This window comes from Aythya fuligula, chromosome 2 (assembly GCF_009819795.1).
Source record: "Aythya fuligula isolate bAytFul2 chromosome 2, bAytFul2.pri, whole genome shotgun sequence".
Classification (NCBI taxonomy): Eukaryota; Metazoa; Chordata; class Aves; order Anseriformes; family Anatidae; genus Aythya; species Aythya fuligula.
This window is the reverse complement of record NC_045560.1, coordinates 135333705-135347107: the sequence shown is the minus strand read 5'-3', so window position 1 is coordinate 135347107 and position 13403 is coordinate 135333705. Positions and strand designations below refer to the sequence as shown.

General features: G+C 43.4%; 1 protein-coding gene across 1 annotated transcript; it reads left to right on the top strand.

The window, feature by feature from the left end:
* Positions 1–4365: 4365 nt before the first annotated feature.
* On the top strand, positions 4366–12387 carry GEM (GTP binding protein overexpressed in skeletal muscle). The gene is made up of 5 exons (XM_032182320.1): positions 4366–4447; positions 6034–6376; positions 9331–9407; positions 9889–10093; positions 11751–12387. The coding sequence occupies exons 2-5, from the start codon at positions 6043–6045 to the stop codon at positions 12026–12028; spliced, it is 894 nt and encodes a 297-aa protein (XP_032038211.1). The 5' UTR covers positions 4366–4447; positions 6034–6042; the 3' UTR covers positions 12029–12387.
* Positions 12388–13403: the final 1016 nt, after the last annotated feature.

Genomic DNA, 13403 nt, shown 5'->3' with positions numbered 1-13403 from the left:
CAGCTGCAGAAAATGGTCTATGCTGCTACCATTTCTCTAAAGGCTTTTTTAGCTCTGCATTCAAAGAACATTTACGGCTAACTCACATCCTGCTATTATTAGGATATTATGATTTAAAAAAATAAAATAAAAATATTTGCATCAATTCTACTTGAAAAGTACGTTTATTTATGTCATGCATGACTTAATCCTGTTCTCTGGGCAACTATCAGCAGAATTCTTTAATGTCATTCAACGCAAGGGTGGGAAGTAGGCCCTCCTTTTTCTAACTCTTGCTGAAATAATTCACTTCTTCCATTTGCTTTTTGTTATTGTTGCTTTTTTCCCACATCTGATAGCTGTTTTATTTTATTTTTTCAGTTAAATAGTCTAAAAAGTAACTTATAATTTGCAATTTATTATGGTTCTGACTGCATTGCTTCCTTTGGCTGCTCATTTTTCACCCTCTACTTAATATTCGTTTTTGACACCTTACCGTATTAATGGGGAAAATACTTTTTGGACACTCATCACAATTACAAAAGCTCTGCAGAGCTCAAACGTGGAGCACACCTTCCTTTTGGTACATCAGAATCCAGATTATCTGCCAGAAATAGACTAATGAGGGGTTCCCTAATGAGGCAGCTGATTAAAGGCAATCCTATTCCCTCAGAGCTCTAATGCCAGCTTTTCCTGCTGTCTTGCACAGAGGAAGAACAGATCAATGCTTCTCCCCCATCCTTGTGCTCCACCACCAAAAGATCATGTTCTGCTTTTACTGTCCAAGTAAAGAACTGTAAAATGCTGCTGTGGTGTGGGAGAAAAGGAGGTGCTGGAACAACGTCAGTACCCTTTGCAAGCAATTGCTGAGATAGAGGCAACCAAATCTGCCCTTCTAAGGGGAGCACTGGCTCATTTATTAAACATTTTTAGGTAGGGAAGCACTTTCAGGAGCATTTTTTGACTCTCTTTCCAGTAAAATAGATCAAAATTTTATTATTCCTTAGTTTCGGAGTCTCCTTCTCTCCCTGTCCCCACTTAAGACCCTCAGTAGTTATTCCCAGACACACGATCCTTCATTTACCTGCCCCATACCAGTGGGTCCGCACTGTCCTGCCCAGCATCATGCCTGTCCCCCCCCCACATTTCTGTCCACTGGCAAGCTGATAGATGATGCTACATGGGGACTGCGAGTTTCCACGTGGCCAGCCAACACTGAGGGATATGGGAGGTGGAAAAAAATGTAAAATGCTGGTATGGTGTGGAGGGAAGAAGGGTGGTGGACTGGATTCACTGCCTTTGCAGGCAACTAACTATTGGGAACACAGGCTGCTGAAGTAGGTCATTTACAGGGAAAACCAAAGATATACCCTTCTGCTGAATGTACAGGGAGCAAGTGTACTTTCAGACACAGCATTCAATTTCAAGCAAAATAAATCTGAGTTTTGCTCTCCTTGGTTTTATCGTTGTCGTTGTTGCTTTTCCCTTGCATTTCCCTTCCCCTCCAAGCTGATTCAGACCCCCTCTAGCACGACCTTCGTGCTAGATGGCGATTTGAGGAACTACTTTTGCCTTCATATGCATAAATACAAAACAGCTAATAAAGTGCCAGCCTTAAAATGCACTCCTGTTTTATATCCAATGGAAAATTTCTGCCTAATTGCTCTGGGCATCACCTGGTGTAACTGTAAGTGGCCAGAGAGGGATTGCAGAGCTGTTGCTCTGCAGTGTTTATTTCAGCCTGGCTGCAGGGAACATTCCTCCAAGTTGCGATTATTGAAGCACACGATGGATAAGATGGGCAAAAAGCAATCACTCTCAGTTTAGTATTGCACCAGCCAGCAGCATCCAAGCGCTTGTGTGTTTTACGACAGCACTTGGCCTTATGTTTTTTCTCTCCTTGTACCTACGTCTCAGGCGGTTTTTGTTGCAGAAGTGCTGACCGGCAAAGAGTGCAAGAGGACAGAGCAGTCCGGGACCGCAGAACCACCCATCAGTCTGCGGAGCTGTATTTGGAAGTGCAAGCCGATAGCCAGCCCCCTTGGGAAGGGCTCAGTTCATGATTCATTAATCAATCTGCTCCTATTCCTCGTAAGCAAGTAGCAGAAGGCTGAAAATGATGCAATTTTCCCTAACTTTTTTTTTTTTTTTTTTTTAAAGGGAAGAAAATGTTTTCCCCGCAGTTGTAATGATGGATTCATGAGGTCTGAAGGTGTTACCTGAGGACTAAGAGCTCTCTGTCACGTGCAGACCCTATCCAGAATGGGGGCTGCAGGGTTAAATGTCAAAGATACATCAAGGCATTGCTGGAGAGCTGTGTTTTCTGCGTCTGCCTTGCATTCCGCGAGGAAAGTACACAAGATGATGTCCAACGACTCCTGATCTAACACTAACCATAGCTAAACACGAAGGCTTTTCTGACTGTGCTTTATATCCACTGCCTGTGCTTTCTGCTATGATATAAGTTAAACATTTGGACAAGATGCTTGAGCCTACAGTTCTGCTGGCAGCAATCCGACCATAAATATCTCCAGCCCCGTGGCAGACAGGTTTTGCTTGTGTCACACGTGGTGACAAATGAAGGCAACCTAAAGAGAGCTCAGTGAACCCCGGGTGCAGCACACACTTCTCCAGCCACCCACTCACCTACATCACTTCCAATGTTTCATAAAATTAAAAAAAAGAGCAACTGCAGAGCTGAGTGTACCGGCAGCACAAGAGCAAAGTGCTCCGTGTTGGTTTCCACTGGCCATGCCATAATCTTCCCCTGATGGAGGTTTTGCTGTGTTTTTCCATGCACAGTGAGCACAAACAGCAAAGGGATGCACTGCTCCGCGTGGGGATGCAGGACCCAGGGTCAGGGCAGCTGCTGGTGAGCAGGGTGATGCAAAATCAGGGCAAGTTTGCATTCAAGGCTCCCCCCAGTACCTCTGACTAATTTCCACATCTACTGATGAATGTGCATGACTTTGGGAAACGCTCTTGGCTCCTTGAGGCTGGGCTCAGGAGATACCTGAAAATACTCATGAAAGATGCAAGAGGACAACAGAGGCAAAGGGGGAAGAAAGCAGGCATATTTCAATGGAAGAATTTCATAAAGGTCCACTATCTATCCACTAGACAGGGTTTAATCAAGGCATGAAAATATAGAGGTCTGCTCCGTAAGTGCTGGGCAGCAACCAGAGGTTGTTCTCCTCTGCAGCTTGCTCACAGGGAACAGAGGAGAATGGCACCACGAAACAAAATGCTCCTTCCTCTGCTCAGAAGTGAAATTTTTCAGAGTTCCTAAGTGCAAGGCGAGGGATTGTCAGCAGTTCATCTGGGAAGGAAGGAGGGGGGAATGCAGAGGGCAGTAGAAAAACTAGGAGTTTGTTAAAATAAGAGAAAACTGTAGGCGTTTTCCATAATTTTCTGTGTAACCAGTGCTGTGCCTACCAAGTCGTTTGTGGATGTTTATTATTCTTTCTCTGTTAATCAAGAAGTAATTTCCACATTTGTTAGAAGTGTCACCCAGGGGCATACATTATGGCTTTGGATTTACTCTTTTTTTCTTTTGCCAAGGAGTTATGAGATGATAAAAATTTAAGGAGCAGGCACTTGTTTTATGGCACCTACACCATAGATTCGTCTCTCCTAATAAACTACGGGCAGAATCAGCACTACACTGCCCAGACTTTGTGCCCACTAGTGCTCATACATCTTTTCCAGTGCCAGCATCCTGCTGGAGCAATGCTCAGTGTGCGGCCAGGTGTTTTGGCAAGCCCTTGCTAGTGGAAAGCAATAGGAGCAGAACTAGGAGCTGGTTATGCAGGTCAGAAAACTGGGTGCAGTGACTTGGAAGTTAATGGAGAAAAATAGAATTGTATAAATTCGATTTAAAAAACAACAGGGTAATATTCTTACTTGTGATGCAATTGTGAAATAACATTCAGATACCTTATTCCAAAGAATCATTTTGTCCAGCAGGGAGTCAGCTGCATTCTGCAGACAGAGAACATCCTACATTTACAGCATTTTATGCATTAATGAGATGTGTCATTTTTAAAACATCATCGATTTTAATAGCGTTTGCTTGAAAAACTGAGGTGGACGGGCACGTATTATTATGTGTTTTTCCACTTTCCTGTTTTCATCGTGTAAGACCTAAATGTGTTTGTTTTGCTGGCAGTACTAAGCCAATCATATGATTTCAAGTAAGTCTTTTGAGCCTGTTTGTAAGTTTTTGCTCTTCTGCATGTCTGCTTCCTCCCAGCTGGGGGCTGGCTGTTGTATGGAAAGGCCGACCACGTCACGGAAAAGCCCTGTCTCTGATCAGATGGGCTTAATATAAACCAGGTTTGCCGAGAGGGAATTAAAGAGGCAGCCCGTAAGCGGGAGAGGATTTACTTGGGCAGAGCAGCGCGGTGTAGCACGGTCCACGGGGAGAGGAGGGCAGCGCGAGCCGACTGCGAGCAGGAGCCAGGCACAAGTAAGACACTGCTGGACGAGGTGCCCTGGGTCGTGTGCGGTGTGTAGTGCCTAATTTGCTAGATCTCAACAAGCTCCGGGCAGCTTGTGGCACCAAAACCAGCCTGCACTCGGACCACGATGTGCAATCGTGCCTTATAAGCCTTGGTCTCGCTAGGATTTGCTTAGCAAGGGATGGTAGTTTGCTGGAGAAGAAATCATTAGATGATCGTGAGTGAGGCTGCTCAGGGATTGTTTATTGAAACTTATCTTTAGGTGTTGCTGTGTGGCTGAATTAGAGCTGGCTTTTCTCATCTGATCTTTTAAGCAGGGAAACTCCAAAAAATATATATAATTAAAATTAAATTGTGGTTAATAATTCACTTCATTTGTGAAGCAGTCTGCTTGCTGCCTGGTCTCCAGTTAGATCTAATTTTGCCTCTCAGCACTGTGCATCACAGAGAAATATTGCATATGTTGTACTAAGCTCAGACAGTGTGCTGTTTGTTGGTTTGTTCTCTGACCTGCCGTGTGCTTTTTTTAAGAAGTTTTCAGAGTGTTGTGTGAAGTGGACCAGCGACTTGTACATGTTGTTTTGATGTGTTGCTGTACTTTTTTTTTTCATTCACCGTTTATTATTCAAGTTTGGAAGTGATCCGATGAATTTTATGGGCATTTATCCTGCCTACTAATATGGAGAAGAGAGCTGAGAAACTTCATATATATATATATATATATATATATATATAAATGGAAAGAAAAAGCAAAATGTCTAAATAACTGTCACTTTGAGAACTGGAATGCATCAAAGTAACTTTCCTAAAAATGGTAGCTGTTGGCCAGTGGGAATGACATCACTGTCCTCTGACTCCAACCAAGGCAAAATAGAGTTTGCTAAATAAAATGTAATTAAGAGCCATGCTTGGACAGGAAGAGCTAACCTATTTAGCCAATTGTGCAGTAAATGAAGTTGTTGATTTAATATCTTTAAATTTATGAGCTTCTTCTCCCAGTGCTACCTCCTGTAGTAGCTCAAACCTGTACCTCCTCAGAAAAGCCATTGGGCTTGGCTGTGTCCCTCCTTTTAGCAGCCAGAAAGCCACCACCTGGAGCAGTCATTGTCCTGCCATAGGGGAGACCCAAATCCACCCTCCCACAGCAAGGCTTGCTTGCTTGGCTTTCTTCTCTTATGAGGGTTTTCTGAGTTTGTTAGCTGGAGGCAGCTGGGACTGGTTCCTCTGTTTGCCCCCAGGCAGCCACGAAGGGTAGGGAGCGGTGCCTCCAGGGCTGTCCCGGCAGAGATGCAGCAGTGTGTGTGCTCTGGTCCTCCCCATGCCTCCCCCAGGCTGGGCTGCACCTAGCACTGCAGTGAGCTTGTAAAGGATGGGATTTAGCATGTGAGGGTGGCATCATCCTTAGGAAGAAGCCTCTGACTCACTAACTAGAAATATTTCTTTGCATACCAGCGACTGCGAAAGAGTGCAAAGCCTCAGTTTTCTTCTGTTGTATACTGGATACAAGAGCAGGACGCGCTGCCTTGAGTTAACACGAGGGTGCTAGTGCATTTGTTTTGTGGGTAACAAGTGTGATTTCCGTATTTCTCACCAGGGGTAAAAAATGACCCTCAACAACGTTACCATGCGTCGCACCCACACCAGCAGCCTGCAGCAGCAGCAGCAGCGGTGGAGCATCCCCGCTGATGGCAAGAACCTGCTGGTCCAGAAGGACTCCAACGAGTACAACGCACAGAAGCGATACACCATCAGCCCCGATGAGTACTACAGAAGGAGCTGGTCCTCGGAGTCGTCCGACTCCGTCATCTCCTCTGAGTCCGGCAGCAATTGCTACCGGGTGGTGCTGATCGGGGAGCACGGCGTGGGCAAGTCGTCGCTGGCCAACATCTTTGCGGGGGTACATGACAGCATCGACAGCGACTGCGAGGTGCTGGGAGGTAGGTCCTTGTGCTCTGGGGTGTTTGTGCTTGCTTGCAATGGGCCCTGTCAGCAGAAACTGGCACAGAAAATCAGAGAGGCCATTTAAACTAAAATTGATGCAGCAAATGTTTGAATCTGATTGTCAAAACTAAGCAGAACAAGCTCCATAGAGTAAAATGCTCTCCAACAACAACCTAAAGCCTCTGAAAGAGGACAATACAGATTCTCATGCTCTTTCATTTCAAAATACCTGTTTGAAGCTGTTCAGATTTCATGCTGGTCCAGCACTTGTGTCATTGCAGGCTCCGTGGGGTCACCTCCAGCTTTCTATAAGGCACGGAAAGCCACTGGAAGTCCTCACGGTCTATGAGAGTGCAGTGCTTAGAAATAAAACATAATGAAAAATAAAATAAAATAAAATAAAATAAAATAAAATAAAATAAAATAAAATAAAATAAAATAAAATAAAATAAAATAAAATAAAATAAAATAAAATAAAACCCTGCCCAGTCCTTCAATCACCTCAAAAACTTTTGCCATTAGAAGTCATCTCAGTCTTATATATAATGGTGTTGCCTCAGTGTAGGCTGTATGGAGTTTGAGTAAATATTCCTACCCCTCCTTCATGCTCCTTGCACAGGTTGGGTTCCCCCAGGAAAAAAATAGATAAAGATGCTTCAGCACTGTAGGGAAATTTCCGTTGCCCAAACTGGGGGAAAAGTCAGAAGCTGTAGGGTTTTCTTCAGTGCTTTCCCTTTGCTATTTTCGTCTGAATTTCTGAGGATTGTGAAACCTTCCTTAGTCCCAAAGACCAGCTAATGCATGGCACCCAGCTGTTTTGTTTTGTTTTGTTTTGTTTTGTTTTGTTTTGTTTTTTGTCTTTATGCCAGGATTTAACACAGTTTGGATTTAATATAGCCCAGGGCTAGGAAGGTGGGAGCCACCTTCTTGCTTCTCCCAGACTGGAGGTACAGCTCTTTGTGCCTTTGGGGAATCTGATGTTCCCCACAGTGCTGTGACCCTGGGTCAGTAATTCAGGCAGGCTTTGACTTCACCTTCCACTGGCTTTTCCTGAAATTCCATCAGCTTCACCACCTGCAATATCTCTGATAAAACCTTTCCTATTGCTGCTCCAGCAACCTGGTTAGGACCCCTGGGCAATCATTCAGAAAACACAGCTGATTTACTTCGCACACTTGTCAGATGGTTTCCTTCTCCTCCATGCAAAGCAGTGTGGTTTCTTCCTTCACTTGCACTCCCAGAACTATTGCTTGGAGTGTAGCCATGACAGATTTTCAAGGTCAGCTCATTGGAGGTATCAGAAAATTTGCTGTTGTTGTATTTCTCCTTTATTTTTATTTTTTTTTTAGTGTCAGCTTCAAAATAAGCATGAGATGAACTAATTGCTCACTTTCGGTGTCTTTTATACCCTATAGAAGTTCCTTAGGATTGTCCGAGGTGCAAATCATTGCTGAGTATGACCATTTGGGGCACAACATTTTCAAGGAGTGTGGTTATGTATTTGTAGCCCCTCCCTGTGCCACAGAGAAGAAAGTAGTCCTCTAAATGTTGTCCTCTGGTGCCTATGGAGCTTGTTCCCATGCAGATGCTTGATCAGTTGAAGAAACTCCAAACTTTAGCTTGCAAAGTGGAAATATTATTACAAGAGTTGATGGTTTCTGGACAGCCAATTCACAGAGGGAATACAGCTGCTTTGTTGGAGTAGTTTTGCTACTGGCAGCGAGATTAATCAAACTCACAATCACAAATGTCATGCTCTTGGGCCTACAATGGAAAGGGCTCCCCTTGATTAGCTTTGTATTTTGAACCCCTCTACTTTAAGCTGTGCCAAACCTGAGCTCTTGTTTACAAAGTTTGATTTTATTTTAAATGTGGAATACTTTTGGCTGATTCTTCTGCATGGATGTAGATTCCTGGCTTTGAGGAAAGCCTGTGATTACAATTTAGGGGAAAGTTCACTCTGCTAATACCCAGCAGAAGTTTTATGACTCAAGAGTTAAGACATGGCTCTATCTACAAGCATGGTTGGGACAGATCCCTGACACAGTGCCAAGAAAGGTGTGGTACACTCAGAAACCCTAAACCCAACATTTTCACTGACCAGCAACACAGGACTCAGGATAGGTCCGAACCCCATATTGCTCATCAAAATGTCCCTGGATTTGGGGGAGAAGAAGGAAGATAGTATTTGAAGTGGAAGCTAGATTGAGATTTAACATCACGGATTGATTGTGATTGAGTGGAAACAGCCACACACACACACACAAACACTGATCTAAGCAGAACTTAGTCATGTGGTGTTTATAGTCTAGATATGAGTTTTTGTGGTTTCGGCACAAAATAATTATCTTCTGTGGTTTGTTGACTCCTTTGCTTTTTGACATCAAAGGTAATGTGGGAAGCTGTGAAATGGGAAAGAAATGGGATGCAGCAGGCGTTTCGGTCTCCCGAAACTCAACAGCTCCCGTCTCACAACCCCCTGTCCTCTTTGCTTGGTAGGCTGTTAACTGTATTGCTCTCTCTGCAGCAGTGACTGTTCACCCGTAAACTGTCCCTGCTAAAGAGAAAGCAAATATTTTCCATTACTCAGCCTCGCTGGACTCCGCTGCTCCCATGGGGCAAATGTTCAGCCTTTGGTTATTTCTTCCACTGGTTCTATTTTCTCTCTCCCACATAAGATAAAGAGAATATCGACCTAAATAATGAACATTTCGTTTCCTGATCTCTCTGTCTCCTTCATATATCATGGAAAGTTAGACAACCAGTAATGAGCAGAGGGCAGGTTTAGTGCTGATGGAAATGAGGAAAGAACTGAATGTGAGCCAGCGCAAAACTTGGCTCAATAACTTGAACTGTGAACAAATTATACATAGTCAACTATTTGTTTTTTTTATAATGTACATGATGCCACAAAATAATGTATTACCAACATTTCTGATTTTCTTTCCAGAAGACACATATGAAAGAACCCTGATGGTGGATGGGGAGAGTGCGACCATTATACTGCTGGACATGTGGGACAATAAGGTACTTTTATTTTTCGTACGCCAATCACATGCCAAAAGAAAAGTGCATATAGATGAGTATTAATAGAAAAAGTAGGTATCTTTTCAGAAAGAAAGAAAGTGTTTTCCATAATTCAGCATAAGAGAAGATACAGGATCAATCCCCTCCCTGCACCAAGCCAAGCAAGCCAAGCTCTGTAATGTGAGCCTGAGAAGAGCAAGCCTTTATTTTTTTAATGATAAAACAGAACATTCAAGCCATTTTCCAGACCATGTTCATTCCAGCCTAAATCCAACACAATGAATTATTCGGGGCAAGTTTTACCCTCCTTTGTGATGAAGTATTCATATGGTCACCACTTTGGAATGGCTTTTAGTACAACTGTGATTCAAACCATACCCAGTGCAGCTACAGCAGGAATGTATTTGGATTCGCTAATGTTATATTTTCTGAGTAAAACCTGTTCGGGGCATAACATTGTCTGACCATTTCGTTTGAACAGCGTGAAGGAGAATGGATTCGAGACCACTGCATGAAAGTGGGAGATGCATACCTGATTGTCTACTCCATCACAGACCGAGCAAGCTTTGAGAAGGCCTCCGAACTCAGAATAGAGCTCCGCAGAGCTCGCCAGAAAGAAGATATTCCCATTATTTTGGTTGGCAACAAAAGCGACCTTGTCAGGTGCCGTGAAGTTTCAGTGGCAGGTAAGGAGAACGATGAGGATAAAAACTACACAAAATTTGAGTCGTATAATAGCTTTTGAGCAACATAGGGAGCTCTGGCTGAGGGAGCACACTGTGATTGGGACCAGGCAGTAAGAGAGCAATAAAGCAACAGAGGAACAGCTGACAGAGGACTGGGGAGGGTCTACCATTTTTTTCAGCAATCCTTTTCCCAAATTTAAGTTCCATCATAAAAGCAGTTTGAATTGTTTCCCTTCCAGCTCCTAGCATAAGACCACTGCAAAATGAGATTGCTCTGGTAGCTGGAAACCCCTTGGGTTTCCAATACATTTATGGAAAACCCCCTTTTTTTTTCTGATGCCAAAGATTTTCTCCTTGATTAATGAGTTCCTTATCCTCTCAGACATTTTACTACTTGATGAGTTAAAATTCCCTCTCACTTTTCATTTCAATAACCTGGGCAAGCACTTCACAACCTTCCAGGAGAGCACTCCTTGGTGCCTTGCTCTGGGATGCTACAGCAGTCCTCCCTCTGCTGCAAGTAGAGGGATAAATAAACAGCCTGTGCCCTGCACCCAAAGCATGGGGAGTCCTAAGCCTATAAAAAGGAACAGAGAGACCACCAGGAAAGCTGCTGCCAACCCTCAAGCTCTTCAGTCAGTAAAATCTCTTCTTAGACAGTCCTCCCTGAGGTTTAGGTGGCTTAACACAACACACAGCGGTGTATTAGATAATCTCATCTTGGCCAGAGCCAACAAGAAACATGGGTTCCTCAGCTCAGCATTCCTCTCTCTGTAGCTGTTCTGCTTTTTTACTTCCCAGTTGAACTAGGCTTTTGTTTCACTGGGGATATGCACAGTCCCTCTAGCCCCTGTCACAATTGCTCTAAGTGAAGAGTTTGAACTGAAGTAGGTCTTCAGGAGCCCAGAGATGACTATTTTCCTTCTCATGCCTCTCTGGCCTACTTGAAAAATCCTTTGAAAGATGGCAGATTGGTTAGTGTCATTTTAGTCATCCTGGAGATGAGTTCACACCAAGACAGGAGACAGCATAAATTGGCTTGCATGTGAAAGAAGGCTGCTAGGGTTAGTGTATGTTCGGGCAGTTAAGGATAAGGACAGTGATTTCACATGTACCTCTGAATTTATAGGCATAGTTCTGCCTTTATTTAAGGACTTTTGTACAATTTCACACCAAAACTGATACCATCTGAAGACCCTGGTTTATACACACAAGCTATGGAGGGGATAGGGTCCTGCCTGCTGTGGTAACAAGAGATGTGCTGTACACATGGGTGGCACTACCACCGTCCTTTAAGGTGACCTGGGGGAGTCTGCACACGAGGTGACCAGGTGATTTTGAGTCATGGCTGAGCTCTCCCCCCTTGATGTCTCAGCACGTCAGCCAGCCCCGGCTCCCTTCCTTCACAGCTGATGACAAGAACCGGGCTTCTCCACAGGGAGACTGACCCCCCTCGCTGCGAAGGGAGTGTGACACAGACCAGATGAATCATGGCCTACCAGGCAGCATTAGATGATTAAAGACTTATCCCTGGCTATATTAGGCTCAAGGAATTCCCCCGGTGGTGCTGGCTCCCCGCACGTGGCAGCCCGCAGCTGTGCTGTCTCCCTCCCAGGCTCGTGACATCTCATGACATGTCCCTGTTGCCATTTTGCAGAGGGCCGAGCATGCGCCGTTGTGTTCGACTGCAAGTTCATCGAGACCTCGGCAGCCGTGCAGCACAATGTGAAGGAGCTCTTTGAAGGCATCGTGAGGCAAGTCCGGCTCCGGAGGGACAGCAAGGAAAAGAACGAGAAGAGGCTGGCTTACCAGAAGCGGAGGGAGAGCATCCCGAAGAAAGCCAGGCGGTTCTGGGGCAAAATAGTTGCCAAGAACAACAAGAACATGGCCTTCAAACTCAAGTCCAAGTCTTGCCATGACTTATCAGTACTTTAAGAACATTGGACTCTGCCAGATCTTGTGGCATTTTGTGGACATTACCTAACGATGTTGTGGGAAATAATCAATCTATATTAGATTGGGTTATGAAAATGACTTAGATTCACAGTTGTGATTGTGATGATACGTGCTGGCATAAGAACAGCACAGTGCATGGAAATATCTCTTTCTTTTTATGTTGGTAGTTTTAAAAGTATAGACCAGAATGACCCAAAGTTATGCTGGGAAGTGTTCTGGGATATACCTATTGCTTCTCCTCTCGGCTTTGGATAATAGCTTAAGAACCTCAAACTGTCATCACTTGGGAAGTAAATACTGCTTTCTTTACTCTTTCTCACTGTCATTATTCTTTCCTTTCTTTTTCTCTCTCTCTTTTTTTTTTTTTTTTAATTGTGTAAAGAATTGAGGAACTGACCAGGGATTGCCAGGGATTGGTCCTCTGCCAGTTGGCTGGTCAGGTTTGAGCACCCGCAGCTAAAAAATTTGCATTTCTGTAGAATAGCCACCAAGCCACTTGTTTTTATTATTTCAAGGATTGGTTTCAATGAGTTTACACATCTCTTACTTTGAAAATATTTAAAGGCAAAATCCTGTAATCAAACAAATTTTCCTCTCATCTTTCCATTTTATGGGACTGTTTAAAAACCACGGTAAATATAAAATTAAAGCACAAGTTGTATCAAAGTACATCAAGTGCAAGATGCCAAAACTTTATAAATCACCTGAGCTTTTTTAAGAAACCATATGGACTTCTTGTATCTAGTCTTGGCTTTTTTCTATGCTAGAGCTATGCTGTATTTATTGTCATGCAAAATAACAAGCATTTTAATGTTGAGGGGAAATGTATTTATTACCAAGTTTCTTAAAACAATAATGTTAATTTTATTACTGTTTTCTATCTGGTATCTTTTTTTTTTTTTTTTTTTTTTTTCAGATATGCAAGTTTTTACTTACATGCCTTGTAATAAAATAAATAAAATATATGACTGCCTTTGAGCCTCAGCAGGAAATCCCTAAGAATTCTTTCAACTTGAGAAAATATTTTGGATGCTCGTGAAGATTGCTGCACCACAACTACCGGGAGGATTCCTTGTGTCTCTGAACACAGAGGCTACTTAGCAACCTAAATCACAAAGCAAGAATCACCCACAGCCTGAAAGCTATTTGTGTACGGTGTCCCTTATGAGCAATTGGAGTTGTGGTGTCAGAGATAAAAATAAGTCATTCTTAAAAAAGGTATCTGGCCCTGAGTCTGAAAACACATCAGAAATGTAGATAAGTACCATTGTCCCTATTTTGGAGACAAAATTAAGTGAAATGTTATGTTCAAGGATAGAAAACATCAGCTGGCACAGCATGCCCTAAACCTTAA

Bases quoted from the DNA above. Each gene is read 5' to 3' on its own strand.
- GEM (XM_032182320.1), top strand. From the start codon at position 6,043: ATGACCCTCAACAACGTTACCATGCGTCGCACCCACACCAGCAGCCTG. The intron at 9,408-9,888 runs GTACTTTTATTT...TCGTTTGAACAG, and splicing joins TGGACATGTGGGACAATAAG to CGTGAAGGAGAATGGATTCG. The intron at 10,094-11,750 runs GTAAGGAGAACG...GCCATTTTGCAG, and splicing joins CCGTGAAGTTTCAGTGGCAG to AGGGCCGAGCATGCGCCGTT.